The 12706-nt window shown below is 44.0% G+C and overlaps 1 protein-coding gene across 3 annotated transcripts in view; it reads left to right on the forward strand.

The window, feature by feature from the left end:
* The window catches only part of DAAM2 (dishevelled associated activator of morphogenesis 2), a 150071-nt gene that overhangs the window by 87846 nt on the left and 49519 nt on the right, over positions 1–12706 (forward strand). For all 3 annotated transcript variants that reach the window (XM_077811912.1, XM_077811910.1, XM_077811911.1), the window contains exons 6-12: positions 3112–3222; positions 3966–4069; positions 6537–6603; positions 7419–7536; positions 9388–9526; positions 10998–11056; positions 11454–11638. In XM_077811912.1, the coding sequence (XP_077668038.1) occupies positions 3112–3222; positions 3966–4069; positions 6537–6603; positions 7419–7536; positions 9388–9526; positions 10998–11056; positions 11454–11638 (783 nt within the window). The remainder of the gene's footprint in view (positions 1–3111; positions 3223–3965; positions 4070–6536; positions 6604–7418; positions 7537–9387; positions 9527–10997; positions 11057–11453; positions 11639–12706) is intronic.

Here is a 12706-nt window from a genome sequence, read left to right on the forward strand (position 1 = left end):
TGCAGTCACTGTCTAGAATCACAAGAGTAGAAGCAGTATCTGGTTTTCATGTTTAGTATCACTAGAAGCATTGAGGTGACGGAATATAGGCAGCTCAGTCTTCTTCCTAAATTTAGCCTTTTCAACTGGCGTTCCTTCCAGAACCCTATTGCCTGGCTTGTATTAAATACTAGCAGTATGGAACAGGGCCCATAGAAGGAGATTTGAGCAATCTGAGATTACACCACAAAGGGACTAAAAAGAAGTAAATTAAAAAGTAGAATCCTTTATTCCCATTTGACTTGCTTCCACCCCTCAGAGCTCATCCAAACCGCTTTGAGGTTTGCTGCTTACTAAAGGAACCTTATTGGATGTCAGAGATGAGGAATAATAAGATTAAGCAAAAACTTTCCTCGCTTAACTAGTAAGAAAAACTTTTATAACCATAAAATCAATTAGTACACAGAGATGTGGTGAAATCTTCACAGGAAATGTTCAAGTCAAGACTTGAGCATCAGCCACTCCAGAAGGGTTAGGGATATTGGAGAACTGCCACACCATGTGGGGTAGAGACTATGACCCTTTAAGGACTTCATGACTTTATAGTGCTCCCTTCTAGATCAAAGTGATGGCAGAGGATACAATGCTGCTTACCTCACTCAGCGTTTTTGTTTCTGTTACCCTACAGTCTCCTCTGCTCTGCCCTGCCCTGCCCTGACTACTTTTCATATCCTATTCCCAGCTCCATTGCAGGAAGGGGACCGAGAACTTTAGCAGATGTCCTTCGAGCTGGATGGCTAGTGGGTCTGGATGTATAAATGATACTTTATAAATCTTAACATTGTCTGTCTCTCATACATGTCCTTATCAAACCACAAAAATATATTGTAGACATGGATGAGCATATATCTGCTCTAGCTCAGCAATGTCTTCTCCAAATAATTGATGTGCCTTGACTTTGAACAAAGGGAATTCTGACTGAGGCAGGTTTGTGCAAAGTTTGGGGGAAAACAAAACAAAAAACTTACTTTTTGGAGCTGCTGTTTTAATAGCTGGGGAAATCCTGCCCACGTCATTCCAGAGACCTAAGGCTTTGGATTTCAATTTCAAAATCTTGGCACAAAATCTGAAGTAACAGAATTAAATTCTCTCTGCTGTTTCTCCTCTGCTTTTTGGCCAATTCAGGAACTTTGGGTTTTTTGGGTGTGTTTGAAGACTGGTGCCCATTTATGGTGAATAGAGAGCAGGGGTGGGTGTCGGGTGTCCACTTGAGCAATGGGAAGACATTGTAGTTGTTGGATGATCAAACGCCGGGGGCAGAGGTGCTTGCAGCTGGCACAGAAGACAAAGCTCAGACTTACTCGGCCCACTGAGCTGTTGAGAAAATGCTGACTGTAGAAGGGGCTTAGACATTCAAGCATGTAGTAACATGGAGGTGTATATGCTACGTTCAGTTACAGAAAAAGATCCCAGAGAGTCCTAGGCTGGATCAGAAAGGTGTATAATAAATAAGAAAAGGGTTTTAGACCATTATACAAGGCATGGATTATGTGACACCTTATCTCCATAGGGATGTACTTTTCTGGAGGTGGCCACATTACACCTATTAAACTGATCACAGGCATGGAGGGACTTGGCTAGGAATGAACAGCTTTCAGTAGCCAGGGTCCAAAAGCCACTAAGTAAAAAATGAACTTCCTTACTCAATATCTCTGCTCCATGTGTGTATTTTAGCCATACCTGCTGAATGCATTACATTAGCATGTTTTAGTCCTATTCTCCCTGTATAGCCAAAATACCTTTAGAAGACTGAGCAGGATTGCATTCTCCCTAGTGCATAAGCAGCACAATTGTCAACTGAATTCTGATTGTGGGGCTTTTGTTTAGTGTTGGTGATGTGAGAGGCAGAAGCTGGACAACGTAGTTATCTTCCATGTGGAATTTGCAGCTTTGAGAGAAGAATCATTTTTGGATTTACAAGCGGAGCACACGTGACCTGGAATCAGTGAGAAAGGATACATATAGAATGACACAAGTCACTTATGACACTAATCAGTTTTTAAGGGGACCTCTGCAGCGTGAGTTCAAATGGAGTTGAGCCTAATGAGGCTGCAGGGGGCATTTTGGCACCAAAACACATTAACTGTGTTTTGTTTTAATTCTTCCCTGCCTCATAATAACATCTCTTGGTACTTCCAAACCCACTGGTGATATCCCAGAATCCATCATTCTGCATCATAAATACCGGATGCCATGACAGTGATGTGCTCTGGGATATTGCCTGCAAAGCAGGAAGATTTAATAAAGATTAGCTTGAAGATATTTGAGTGCAAAATGCTTCTGTAGCTTGTTTAGTGGGGAACATCAGCATGGAAATCTGGGTTTAACTCCACTTCCACTTTAGCTCTGCAGCTCACCTCTGAGCTCTAAAGAGTTTGCAGCTGAGTGACCACAGGGGCTCTTCCTGTTGTGTACAAATACATAAAAGAAGCTCATAAAGACTTGAGCAAAAATCTGCCTTATGTCAACTAAACAGAACCCAAGGAACAAATGGAAACCAAAACACCTCCAAGGTCTAGGTGCAATGATACGCTTCCAGAGGTGGCTCTCCCCAGAGGGTAGTTAATGTTTGGGATTCTCTATCCCCTGAGGCACTGGCAGAATCCACTGTGCTAGACTCAAGAAAAGAATGGAAAATTACATGGATGCCACTGGTATAAATGGGCCAAGATGCATTAACCGTGGAGATTCTGTCTTGCACATACAGAGTTAAACTGACTGGAAGATCTGGGCTAGGGAAAGTCCTCTTACTGCTGCCATATGGATCATATTGACTGGGACTTTAATGGGAAAGGGTGGCAGGGATTTGCTTTCCTCCAAAGCACTAGGCAGGGATTCTCCATCAGGATCAAGTGGACATTTTATTAATTAGTTTTCTTGGAATGCCCCAAATTGTAATGAATGTGGACAGGTAGACATGGCCCCTCCTCTGAAGCACTTACACTCTAGCAGAGATGTGACACATCAAAGGCAGTCTGACTCTGCCCGACATTCATTCACAAGGAGCTAATGTGGGAGCTGGAAAGTAATTAATGTTGTTAGTCTCCTCTCACCTCACCCCTTGTGTTTCAGACATTGCTGAATGAGCTAGACCGAAGCATGGGGCGCTATCGGGATGAGGTGAATCTCAAAACAGCCATCATGTCCTTTATCAATGCTGTTCTGAATGCTGGCGCAGGCGAGGTGAGTCACCGTCCTGGAAATTCCATGTACAACAGAGCTGTTGCTACTGAATTATTTGCTTTGGAAATGGCTATTAGACCAAGGCGTGAGTCTTTACAGTGTATTAAGTGGGTTAAATTCTTGGAAAAGGTGCTCGACTGGTCTTATCAATCCTAACTTAAAACATCGTCCTCATTCTTTGCTTGTAAATCCCATTGAAGCCCTTCCTGAGCAGAGACACCCCTTCCCCTCCCCCCCCCCCCGAAATACACCAGTGTGTATGGTGGTTTTGTGAGGTTCATAGATGAGATCTTGAATGAAGCCTCCAAAATTCTTTTTGCTTGTGACCCAGGCTTGGAAGTGACCTGCTCTTGGATCATAGAGAAAATGCCAGTTGCTTTGCTCTTCCTCTGTCCCTTGCTGAGCAACTTGTAGAGCATTGTTAGGTCTCTGAGGGCTCCCTTCTCAGAAGGATACATGGAGCTGATGGTAGTTATACGAGGACTTTGGTTTTGAAGGGGGAACCGCAGGATACACAGTCACCCGAGAATGACACAGTGACTGAAGGCCCGGTTTGAACTTTTTTTTCTGATGGAAGGGCAGGATTGAGAGAAATTCTGAGTGAGACCAGGGGAAGTGAGCCTATCTGTAAACGTTTAAACGCAGGAGAGGTGATATTCAAAGTAGGAATTTACCTTTAAGTGAATCTATCCAAAATCTTTTGGAGTCTGATGAGTTGGGTTTTTTTACCCCACTTCTGTAAGGACAATTTGGAATTCCGATTGCACCTGCGATATGAGTTTCTGATGCTGGGAATTCAACCTGTTATTGACAAGCTAAGAGGACATGAAAATGCAACATTAGACAGGTGAGTCGTGCTGTTTGACAATAGATACTCCATTATGGAGCAGTAGTAGCTGTTCCAGAAATAAGGTTTCCAACTGAGTTTCCATTCAAGCTTGCTGTTGGGTCTCTCTAAAAGACACGCATGCACACACAGCATCCTCAGAATGGGCAAATTGGTTATGGAGGCAACATGAAAATTTTTGGACAAAGAGTTCCGGAACTGTGCTTCTAAGATGTAGATGATCACCAGTAAAAACAAGCAGAAAATGCCACCACCCCACAACCCTGATAGGAAAGAACAAGACCACAGTTCAATAAATACATCAAATCAACATCTACACAGGGCTAATGTTCTGGTTCTTGAAGTCATATTTTAAAAGTTAAGGTATTAAAGAGGCGCTCCAGTGTGGTACATCTGCTTTGGTGACTTTAAGTTCTGTAGCTCGCTGCATTGACTGAGGCAGCTTAAATTAAACTCTTCAGAAATCTACAAGCCAAAATAAACTTTTTAGAACTAGGTGATTTGACTGAGATACCTGAGGATCTTGAGGAACCTGTAGAAGTTTATCAGATTATAAAGTGAGGCAATGCGGAACACAAACCTTGGGAGGTATGGCATGTGGTGTTGTGTTGTGGAGCAAATTCTCTCCTGTGGTCCACCTATGCATGGAGAGGGAATGCCCCCACTGCTGTGCTACTTCCCATTCCTCTCCCCCATTACCCTAGTTCAAACCACTCCCTGAGGACAGGGTTAGTCTGGAGGTACCAGGTGGCTTGGAGAGAGGCAGCAGTTTCTGCTGGAATTACATGGATTGGAAGACTGCCAGATCAGGCCCCTAATTTGCAAGACGCAGGCTGTCCCATCAAAACTGGAGATTCCTTCAAACCTCAGTATGGCTGGGAATACTGTGAGTGAGATTTCTACTCAAGGATCAAACCATGACATGCCGCAACCTGACACTTTGTATAAATACCTGGTTAAATCCAATTGCCTCTCATGAAGGATAGCAAAGGAGCCTCAAGTCTTTGACTCAGAATATGGAAGTATGATGCTGGAATTCTCCTTTTACACACATACCCCATTGTATTAGCACTACTGGGCCAGATTGTGCTCTTATGCTGGTCACAAGCTGGCCAAATGGCTGAAGTCAACGGTGTTACTCTGGATTGACACCATTGTATGTGAAATGAGAATCTGGCCCACTAGAATAGTGATGATTTGTTATCCAGTAACCAAGGATGTTCAACAGGAAGTCAGTGTTGCTGCTGCATCTCACAAGTTACAATGGAGCAAGGTTAGACAAAGAGAGCATGGAGCCCTGGGGGCTAGTGCAATTTGAGGACCCCAAGCACTATGACAAAATCCCTTGTGTTTAATGGAATACTTGAAATTCTCTGTGCTACATGTCATATACAGAATGAGATTATTCCAGCAGTCTGGCAAGCAAGCAGGGCACATGGATTTCCCCCTTATGCAGTGAGTGATATGTCAGTGAAGATACAGCATGTCATATGCCTATTGTGACAAAGTTCCTGCTCTACCTTGGTGGGTCTTGCGCTTATTGGCAGATTTGCTTGCCTTGGAGCTTCACGGTAGCCCTCAGCTTGGCTGTTTTTCTGAACCTACAGTCCAGGTTGACTCCTCTTGTGTTTGACCAGGAGTTGGGAGGATTTGGGGGGAACCTGGGCCTGCCCTCTACTCCGGGTTCCAGCCCAGGGCCCTGTGGAATGCAGCTATCTAGAGAGCCTCCTGGAACAGCCGTGCAACCAGCTACAACTCCCTGGGCTATTCCTCATGGCCTTCTCCCAACACCTTCTTTATCCTCACCATAGGACCTTCCTCCTGGTGTCTGATAATGCTTGTACACCTCAGTCCTCCAACAGTCCGTGTTCTCGCCCCCAGCTCCTCACATGCACACCACAAACTGAAGTGAGCTCCTTTTTAAAACCCAGGTGCCCTGATTAGCCTGCCTTAATTGATTCTAGCATCTTCTTGATTGGCTGCAGGTGTTCTAATCAGCCTGTCTTGTCTCCAGAAGGTTCCTGATTGTTCTGGAACCTTCCCTGTTACCTTACCCAGGGAAAATGGACCTACTTAGCCTGGGGCTAATATATCTGCCTTCTGTTACTCTCCTATAACCATCTGGCCTGACCCTGTCACACTATTTTATTTTAATTTTTAAGCTCTAAAAGCAACAATCACCTTGACATAGAGACTTAAATGGGGATTATCAACTTGTTGAACCCCAGGCAGTCCACTCTTCCCAGCTTGTCATTAAGCCCCATTAAATACCCTGTCCTCTGAGCATGACAGAGTAAATATTCCAAGGTGTCTGGACAGTCCCATCATTTGGGGGGTTGCCTCATCAAACCTCCATTATCGCAGCCCTCTGTCAGGGAATGGAGTGCCTCTTCTCCCCTGCCACAGCTTTGGTCCAGGTGCGAGTTGTGCCATGTGAGTTGGTTGGACTTGTTTTCCTCTTTTCTAGGCACTTAGATTTCTTTGAGATGGTGAGAAATGAGGATGATCTGGAACTTGCCAAGCGGTTTGATGTGGTGAGTTGCCTATGTGGGAGCTAGAGTTGCCAGAGGCTGAATATCTGCTTTGGCTGCTGAATGCAAAAGCCTGCAACTTTCCCAAACAGTCAGCAGGGAACAGCCATGGCTGCTAAAGGGATGATGAATGCTCTTTGCTGTTTCTCATGTACAGAATGGGGATAGTACACGTGAACAATGAAAACATTAAACACTGCCATGACTCCTGCCAAAGGGCTTGGACAAAAGCATTTTCCTCTCTGCATTGTGCAGAGTTTTCAGGGACGGAAGAGGGCTGGAGTGGTGGGAACTCATTCTCAGTAGTCCTGGGCCTGAACCAAAATTCTGGATCCAAATATGCCCTCGCTTTGAGAGAGTTCAGCTCTGGGCGTAGCTCAGACCCATCTCCGAGTTTTCCAATAACAAAACCCAGGGTACGTTTCTGAAGGCTGTCACCTGGGAGGTTGTGGAGACAGGGTGGCATTTTAGAGGAGATGGGGAGGGGTAGGGCCACAAATGTTGTAGGGAGGGGAAGAGTAGATGGAGCAAGGTCAGAGGTATGTCGTCCCACCTTTCCAGCCTCCCCACCCTTTTGGGAACTGTTCCTTACTGCCACTGCAACCAGGTGTGGCAGTGCAGATCCCAAATGCCCAGCTGACTCCCTATCTGCCAGCCCCCTTCTCACTGAAGCCCCTCTGCTGGGTCATCGCAAAGGGATTCCTGCCTTTTGCAGTCTGCCTATCTCTCTTGTTGAACAGTTTTCACTCCTGGATCCATCTTCCACTCTGTATGTTTCTCTTCCCCTCTCTCTCATGTTATTTCTCTGTCTACTCCAGATTCACATTGATACAAAAAGTGCCTCTCAGATGTTCGAGATGATCAAGAAGAGATTGAAGCACACGGACGCCTATCCCTATTTGCTATCAGTCCTTCAGCATTGCTTGCAGATGCCTTGTGAGTACATCCCTGCTTCCTGGGGCAGAGGGGAGTGGGAAGCCTTGATATAAGAAAGGGACAATAGATCACAGGAGGAAATGCACTTTCTCTCTGATACAGCAAAGACTTGTTCAGACATTGTGGGTGAAGGAGCTAGGATTTGACACTGACCCCAACCAGTGGATTTTGGAAGCTAACAAATGGCATCTTAACTCTCTGCACTTTCAAACAAAATTAAGAAGTTGGGGGCCTCCCAGCTTGTCACAAACTAAGCTTTTTTTTGGGGGGGGGGGGGGTTAAATTAAAAGTTTCAAAGGAGAGAGATAGAGCTCTTGTGCTCTGGGTCTGGGAACTCCCAGGCGTGGGTGCCATTTTGAATTTTATCACAACTCAATAAAGAATTTAAAAAAAAATCAAATAAAACCTTTGTTGCCCATTGATGGGAAATCTCCCAATAAGCATGTCTTTGGGCTGCTGTCTCATGGCAATACATCAGGCTCTCAGACCCTAACCAGAAAACCAAATCAGCATTTTCTTTTTGAAGGGTATGATATCAATGGGTTCTTAAAGTTATTTGATTAAATAATCAATTGGTAATTACTGATTGATGCTTTCAAAGGGTAATGGCCAGGAAAGAGCCTTTAGCAAGATCATTATGCAACTGTTTAACCTAGCTCTTTTAGGAAAGAGTCCTGGGGAGTGGTTTTAGTAAATTTCACCCAGGCTTGAGCAGTGAGACTGAGAAGCTTAGCAAGGAAGGTGAGGGTAACCCTCCTGATGTCTTACCAAGAGGCTACATGCAGAGCACTATTGGGCACCTGCTGGATTTAAAAGTACAGTCACCCACCTAGCAGTTGTATGACAGTCAATTCTTTAATGTGGTACAAGACAGCACATATGCTTTGGGGCTCAGGGTGAGCCCAGAATGTGCTACCAGAGGAGGGCTAAACTTGATAGGAATGTTGTCGGGTCAGAGGCACAGTTCAGCAGTTTTGAAGTATTTAATAAAAACTTATGGGTATTTAAAGGGCCAGACTTTGAAATCCATTGGGCCAATCTGCAGTGCATTTCCTGCTGTTGTGTGTACACTGTGTGTATTCCTATCCAAGATGGGTCCTGGCTCCTTCAATGCATACCAGAGGGATCAGGGTTTTTTTTGTTTTGTTTTTTTAACACATTGGTAACTTTTTTTTATAGCTTATGTGCACAAAGTTTTGTTTAATTGAATTACAGATAACTGAGCATGCAAATTGTGAATATAAATATTTGTAAAATGCCTGGTCACTATGGTATCTAGATACTCCCCTCCCGCCACACAAAAATCCTCCCCCAGCAAGTAGCAAAGTCACAACTCTGACCTATGGAGACACCTCTGTAGGTGCATTTCTGCACACACTTACCTGATCTGCAGTAGAAATATGCAAAAAGAACAGGAGTACTTGTGGCACCTTAGAGTAACAAATTTATAGTTTGTCTCTAAGGTGCCACAAGTACTCCTGTTCTGTTCTTTTTGTGGTTACAGACTAACACGGCTGCTACTCTGAAACCTGTCAGTAGAAATATGGAATTTGAATGTGCAAATTAGGTGTATGATTGTGCATGCACTTTTCACACTGGTCTGATTTGATAGGATTTTACACCCTTGTTGCTCAAGTGCAAATGACAATACAAGGCGCAAGATCGTGCAGAACCAGGACCGATGTTCTATAATTTACCTGCAATGTGGCATGCCTTCCCCATCCCCAACCGTTTTGTTAAGATGGGTAAAAAGAAAGCAAGGAACATTGGCCTGTTGTCTGTGGAATACAGGGATTCCAAGCACCTTCGGATATTAATATCAACCCTTGTACATTGGTGTTTCTCCTGCAGATAAGCGGAATGGGGGACATTTCCAGCAGTGGCAGCTGTTAGACCGCATACTACAACAAATCGTTCTTCAGGATGAGAGAGGGGATGATCCAGATATAGCTCCACTGGACAACTTCAATGTCAAGAACATCATTAAGATGTAAATTGTGTTAATTATTCTTACTTAATTCTGTTATCCAGTACTTTAGGTGTAAATGCCACTTAAACAAAATACCAGGTCCCTGCACTGAGGATCTTACATCTAGATTATATTTTATTGTAATCTGTTATAAATTTTCTAGTTAATTGCTTTCCAAATTGTAGCCTAATCTGTTCCTTATTTTCCAGGGTATGTTTTACTTTCCTGTGCTCTTTGAGTTCTGTTAGCCTTAGAGCTGGTGGAAAATCAAGGAAGAAAAGTCATGAAAAGTTAACAAAATTGTTTTTTCTTTTTTTCAAAGTGTTGATGAAAGTTTCATTGACGTTTTATGAAACTTGACCTGCTCTACTTAGATCTTCTTCATCAATGGCTTTGGGTTAATTCAGGAAGATTTCAAATAACATAAAGTAAATCAGCAGCCAAATAGCATAAATAACTTTTATCTCTCCATAAAATATCTGCTCCCTCCCTCAACCGCACGTGGTTTTGGCCAGTGGTTCTCCAGTTACTTCATTCTGTGAGCTGCTTCATGTGAGAGGTGGTCACATGAGCCATCCCTCCTCCCAACTCTTCTCCCGTGCACCCATTCCTTGTGCTGCACTATACGTTCCAATGCCAAACCGTTTGATTGTGCAGCCCACCAGCATGACCTCTGGGGACCGCCCACAGCCCATGAGCTGTAGGTGGAAAAACTCTGGTATAGAACTAAAGTGCTTTGCAATACTTTGAGCATAAACTCCTATATAGAACTACATTCTATTCCATTAAAAATTATACAGTGTCTTCTGTGAGCCAGAGCTAATTTCTCATTAGCTGTTTTGAAAAATATATGCTGTAGTTGACTTCCTTCTCTCCATCCCAACATGGGACCTCATTGTAGACCTTGCGTCTGGTCTTTTTTCATAGTTGCTCCTTCTGTTGCATATCTAATCACTCCTTCTCCTGAGTGTTTTCTTTCACTAGTAAGAAATGGCCATAGCAGTTTGAGGTATTGGCATTGTCTGGCAGTTGATACATTATCTAAAATGTAGCCAGCCTCTCTTCTCTGAGTTGTAGGTGGCCTTTTTATTGCACTTTTGCAGTTGTGTTTTTGTTTTTTGGAGAGTCAGGATAATTTGTGACCAGCTGTAGTAATAATTTAGCCATGAGGGCTGTGATAAAAGTAAATGTCATGCTGCCAGGACATCCACTTACCACAAAAGGGATCAAGAAGGATTTTCTCTCCCCCCACCCCCTCATGTATAGCATTAAACAATAATGAAGGCACATTAAGGGCCAATTATATCATCATCTGTAGCATCAGGTATTGTCTACTGTGGGTAGCAGGATACTGAACTAGATAGACCACTGATCTGACCCAGCATGGAAATACTACAATTCAGCAAGTTGTCTTTTCCAGTCATTGTTCATTGTGGCCCACAGGGCTGGATGGCTCAGAATAGACCATAAATAATCTGGTTTCATCTTTCAGGCTGGTGAATGAGAATGAAGTGAAACAGTGGAGGGATCAGGCGGAGAAATTCAGAAAAGGTACATGGTCTCTCTCTGTTTGAAGAACTGAGGGAGATGTCCTGATTTAACCACACAATGATAGACTGTAGAGATGGAGATGACCTTTTTGATCCTCCAGTCCATATCCCCATGGGACAATGCTTGTTTGGTCCTAGTAGTATATTTCCCAATGCCTTCTCTAGTCTAGTTTTTAAATGGCTCAAGTGATTATTCGACAGCTGAAGAAGCCTCTGTCAAGTAATATATACTGAAAATCAGTCTACGTATTCCTTGGCCCAGTTTCATCTCGTTGCTCCTGGTTATAACCCCCTCACCCCCACCAGTTTGCATTATTTATCTCAATCTAGCTCACATCTCCTTAGAGAGCTTTCATGGGTTTTGCTTAATCAGTCATGCTTCCTCATTCTCTCTGTAGAACACGCAGAGCTGTTGAGCAGACTGGAAAAGAAGGAAAGAGAATGTGAGATAAAGACCCAAGAGAAAGATGAAATGATGAAGACATTGAACAAGATGAAGGACAAGCTACAGAAAGAATCCTTGGAACTGCGCCAGACCCGGGACCAAATGACAGACCTGGTAGCTCAGTTCAATGAGTTCTCGGTATGAGGTTGAGACTTTTCTTCTCATCCTTTAACCCTCAGAAGCAAAAGAATAATGAGCAAAGGCACAATAACGATGAACTGTCTCTCCCCCCCTCCCCCCCCGCCCCCATACCAAGGGAGTCTGAGTATATAGCTACAAAGGTGGAGGCTTAGGATAGGTCTGCGCTGCAATCAGAAGTCTGATTGCAGCATGGATAGACATACCTGTGCTAGCTTTACCCATGCTAGCATGGCTAAAAATAGCAATGAAGACATGGCTTCAGCATAGGTTGTACAAGCACACTGAGACTCTTGGGTGCGTACTTGCATTGCTAGCCTGTGCTGATGCCCATGCTGCTGCATCTCCACAGCTATTTGTTGCTGTTCTAGCTTAATTAAAACTAGCACCGATATGCCAGCCCATGTTGCAATCACACCTCTGATTGCAGCATAAAGGCTGCATAGGCCTGCATTATGGACCAGGGTATGTGCCCTGGTAAAATATGCAGGGATCAGTGCCCACAGGTCTATAGATCGTCTGTCCCATTCTTTCTTTGTAATTGCCCTCTTCATTTAACCATGCACAAAAAGCCAAGGGGTATGTGTCCCTTCCCACAATGCGGCAGATGTCCATAATTTGTGTTGAAACCCCGAAATGGAGCATGTTTGCCCCTCACCCCCAGAGATGGCTGGAGAAAGGCAAACGTCATCAGTTACACAGGTATAGGAAATGGAGGTGACACATACTCCTTGTGGTGCCCCTGGAGGGACTGCAGCTGCTTCTGCACTCTGCAGGCCTAACTTTTCCAGCAGCTACCTCCTGCTTGGTGCAGCGCCTTTCTCACTCCTAGCATGCCTCAGCCTCCAGGAGCCCAAATGCAGCCCTTAGAAGCGAGTCACCATGGATAGGGGCTTCTCTCCTGTCTTTGTGTTAGTGGGGTTAGTTGGCATGTATTCAGTATTTCAAAAATCATGCATCAGCCCCTCAAAATTCATGAGATCAGAAGAAAAATAGATTTTGCCTTTTTTCTTTTTTTTACTGGCTCTGTATTTTGAGCATTTTAAGGGTCACATTTTCAAGCTCTTT

This window comes from Eretmochelys imbricata, chromosome 3 (genome assembly GCF_965152235.1).
Source record: "Eretmochelys imbricata isolate rEreImb1 chromosome 3, rEreImb1.hap1, whole genome shotgun sequence".
Classification (NCBI taxonomy): Eukaryota; Metazoa; Chordata; order Testudines; family Cheloniidae; genus Eretmochelys; species Eretmochelys imbricata.